This window comes from Anoplopoma fimbria, unplaced genomic scaffold (genome assembly GCF_027596085.1).
Source record: "Anoplopoma fimbria isolate UVic2021 breed Golden Eagle Sablefish unplaced genomic scaffold, Afim_UVic_2022 Un_contig_8040_pilon_pilon, whole genome shotgun sequence".
Classification (NCBI taxonomy): domain Eukaryota; kingdom Metazoa; phylum Chordata; class Actinopteri; order Perciformes; family Anoplopomatidae; genus Anoplopoma; species Anoplopoma fimbria.
The window spans coordinates 1-3,230 of record NW_026552883.1 but is presented as its reverse complement, the minus strand read 5'-3'; the positions used below and the strand labels follow the sequence as shown (position 1 = coordinate 3,230).

Sequence of the window (3,230 nt, the reverse complement as noted above, 5' to 3'; positions counted from 1 at the left end):
CAAACACTGTGTTGCTGCTGCTCGGTGAATGCGAGCTCAGCAAATACTCCTGGAGAAAGGAGCTACGATTTCTCCTGTTGCAAAAGTCGAAGGTAAGCAAAACGATTTAATCTTTTATGTGACTTGTTGTTCTTGTTGATCTTCCCGTGTTAAGTAGGGAGAGATGGTTATGCAACGAAGTGTAATGCATGCCCCTACGATTTTTTTCTTCTAATAGCAGCTATCATGAAACGAGGAAAGAATATAGCATCCTTTTTTGCCCCAGTAAACAAAAAGTGAAAGAAACAGCAGTGAGAGAAACAAGTCAAGGTATTGAGAGAGCTGAGGAGCAGGAAGAGGGAGAGTCGGAGGAGGTTGGAGAGAGGGCATGTGATGAACGTGAGGGCTCTGACACAGAGAGGGAAATTTCAGAGAGTGAGAAGGATGAAGAAGAGGGTGAGGAGGAAGAAAACATACAGAGACAGAGAGAGAAACAGCCAGAGGTACAGCAAGTAAATCCATGTGGATCAAGTACTGCAGGTTTGTGATGAAGAAGGTTATTTCTGTTTGCAAAGTAGTGCAATTACAATTTCATTGTAGGTCTACTGTGTATCCTTAAAATTATGCTTTCTGCTGTAAATTCAATTTGTGCCAATATGGCACAAACTTGAACTACATGCAGATATACATGCGTAAGTAAATAAATGTTGTAGTTGTGCTCTATGTTTACTGTACATCTTTCTACAGATATCAGCAAGTCCAAGAATGATGCACCAGTACAGCCGAACTTGAATATATTCCCAACCACTTTGATGGGGGACAGAAGACGGTGCTTCAGGCAAAACTGGTATACTCTTCATCCATGGCTTGAGTATTCTGTCATAATGGACTCTACATATTGCTATGCATGTAGACATTTTAGCACACCAAAGGCCCCTGACACTGTTTTTGTTTCAACCCCTGGGTTTAGAAACTGGAAAAATGCAACTATGAGAAAGGCAGGGTTTTCAGTTCATGCAAAGTCTGAGCGACACAAGTGTGCGATGATAGCATGGCGGGATTATCAAAGTGCTGTTAAAAATGATGCAACACTAGCAGATATCCTTAACAAAGAACACACTAAACAAGTACAAGAAAATCGGGCATACATTAAAACAATTGGGGAAGTGCTGTTACTTACAGCTACACAAAACATAGCACAAAGAGGGCATGATGAATCTGAAGAGTCCAATAACAAAGGAAACTTTAGGGAAATTCTTAGCACAGTTGCTAACCACGACCCACTTGTTAAGAGAAGATTAACTTCTATTAACAATGCAAAGTACACAAGCAAGATCATCCAGAATGAGGTTTTGGGTTGTTTGGCAGAAATGGTTCGTTCTGAAATCATAGAAGAAGTGAAGAACAGTGAGGTTTTCAGCATCATGGCAGATGAAACAAAGGATGTTTCAAAAAGTGAACAGATTTCTTTCACACTCAGGTACTATTACAATGGGGCCATTAAGGAGAGTTTTCTCCATTTTGAATCTGCAGAGAGGTTAGATGCAGCAAGCCTAACTGGAAAAATAGTGAACTTACTGGAAAGTTACGGCCTGAACTACAAAAATAACCTTGTAGGCCAAGCATACGATGGCGCTGCCGTTATGAGCGGTAAACATTCAGGGGTTCAGGCAAGGATCAAAGAACAGGCTAAATTTGCCTTCTACATTCATTGTAGTGCACACTGTCTCAATTTAGTGTTAGTTGATGTAGTCAAAAATGTCCCAGAAACAGAGGAGTTTTTTCTTTGTTACAGAGCCTTTATATTTTTACCTCTGGCTCATATGTGCACCCAAAATGGCTGTCTCTCCAAAAAGAAATGTATGGCAAAACAAGAGAGTTGCAACGTTTAAGCGACACACGTTGGGCATGCCGATTTCTAGCCCTACGCAACATAATGGACACTCTACCTGCCCTTAAACGACTACTGCAACAGATTGCTCAAGAACGCCACGGTGAAAGAACTGTTGAGGCCCGAGGTCTTCTGCCTCAAATTGACCTACAATTTGTTGTGCACCTTGTCACTCTTAGTAAGTTGTTTGGGGAGACAAAACTACTGTCTGACATGTTACAGTCACAAACTGTTGATCTGGCTAGAGCTGTTGACTTGGTAAATGCTTTAGTCCAGACATTGAAAGACCACAGGCAGGAGTCTTTCTTTGATAAGTTGTGGGATGAAGCATTGACTATTTGTGAGCACTGTGATTCTGCACCATCAGTGGCAAAACGTCAGACAATGCTGAGCACTAGGCTCAGTGGCTACTGCACACTAAGCACTGTTGGTCAGAGGGAGGTAGAACGTGACAAAGCTATGTTTTGCACATCATTTTTCTATCCTGTAATTGACAGCATGCTCAAGGAGTTGAACAGACGTTTCTCCAATACCAACTGTGAGCTCATGACAAGCATACAGTCTCTCAACCCCCAGAGTGATGCCTTTTTAAAGGAGACCAATGTTTTTTCATTTGGCCGTTTGTACAATGCAGACATTGATGATTTAGGGCATGAGCTCCATCAATTTAAGAGAGTTTTGGACAGAAAAATACAGAGTGGTGAAATTACAAAGCCATGCAATACAGTTGAGCTGGTTTGTTTTATTGAGCCATACAGGGAAGTTTTCTTTGAACTCTTTAGACTGTGCAAGATTGCCGTAACCCTTCCTGTAAGCTCAGCCTCTTGCGAACGCAGTTTCTCCACACTGAAACTGATCAAAACCTTCCTGCGGTCCACCACTACTGACATGAGACTCAGTGATCTTGGTGTCCTGAGCATAGAGTCCAGAAGGGCCAAGGCTCTGGATCTGGATGCATTTGTGGACCGTTTTGCCAGACAGCACAACCGCCGTATCCTGTTGTTGTAGTGTAGTGTTTACATTAATAGGTAATGTCACATTTTTATACCCTTTGTTGTACCCTGGAGGTTTGTTCACATTGAATTGACACACTGTATTTGTACCCTGTACTGTATTTTTCATTTTTCTACGGCCCTACCTCCTTTAGCTTCAGGATTTAGGGCATGAGCTCCATAAATTGAGTGGTTAAGTTAAAAAGCCATGCAGTACAGTTGAGCTGGTTTGTTTTATTGGGCCATACAGGGAAGTTTTCTTTGTATTTTACTGATTTGAAAATAAAATAAATAAATCTTTAAATATCATTTTGTGCCTTTTTTTGTGCCCCTCTGGTTGAACACCGGCCCCTCTTTGGCCCCCTAGT

At 41.6% G+C, this 3,230-nt stretch overlaps 1 protein-coding gene across 1 annotated transcript; it reads left to right on the top strand.

The window, feature by feature from the left end:
* Positions 1-15: 15 nt before the first annotated feature.
* On the top strand, positions 16-2,861 carry LOC129116236 (zinc finger MYM-type protein 1-like; the record flags this gene model as incomplete). Its single annotated transcript, XM_054627237.1, has 3 exons — positions 16-92; positions 727-1,692; positions 2,691-2,861. Coding segments are annotated over exons 1-3 (1,201 nt in total), but the record flags the coding sequence as incomplete, so codon positions are not given.
* Between the last annotated feature and the right edge of the window lie 369 nt (positions 2,862-3,230).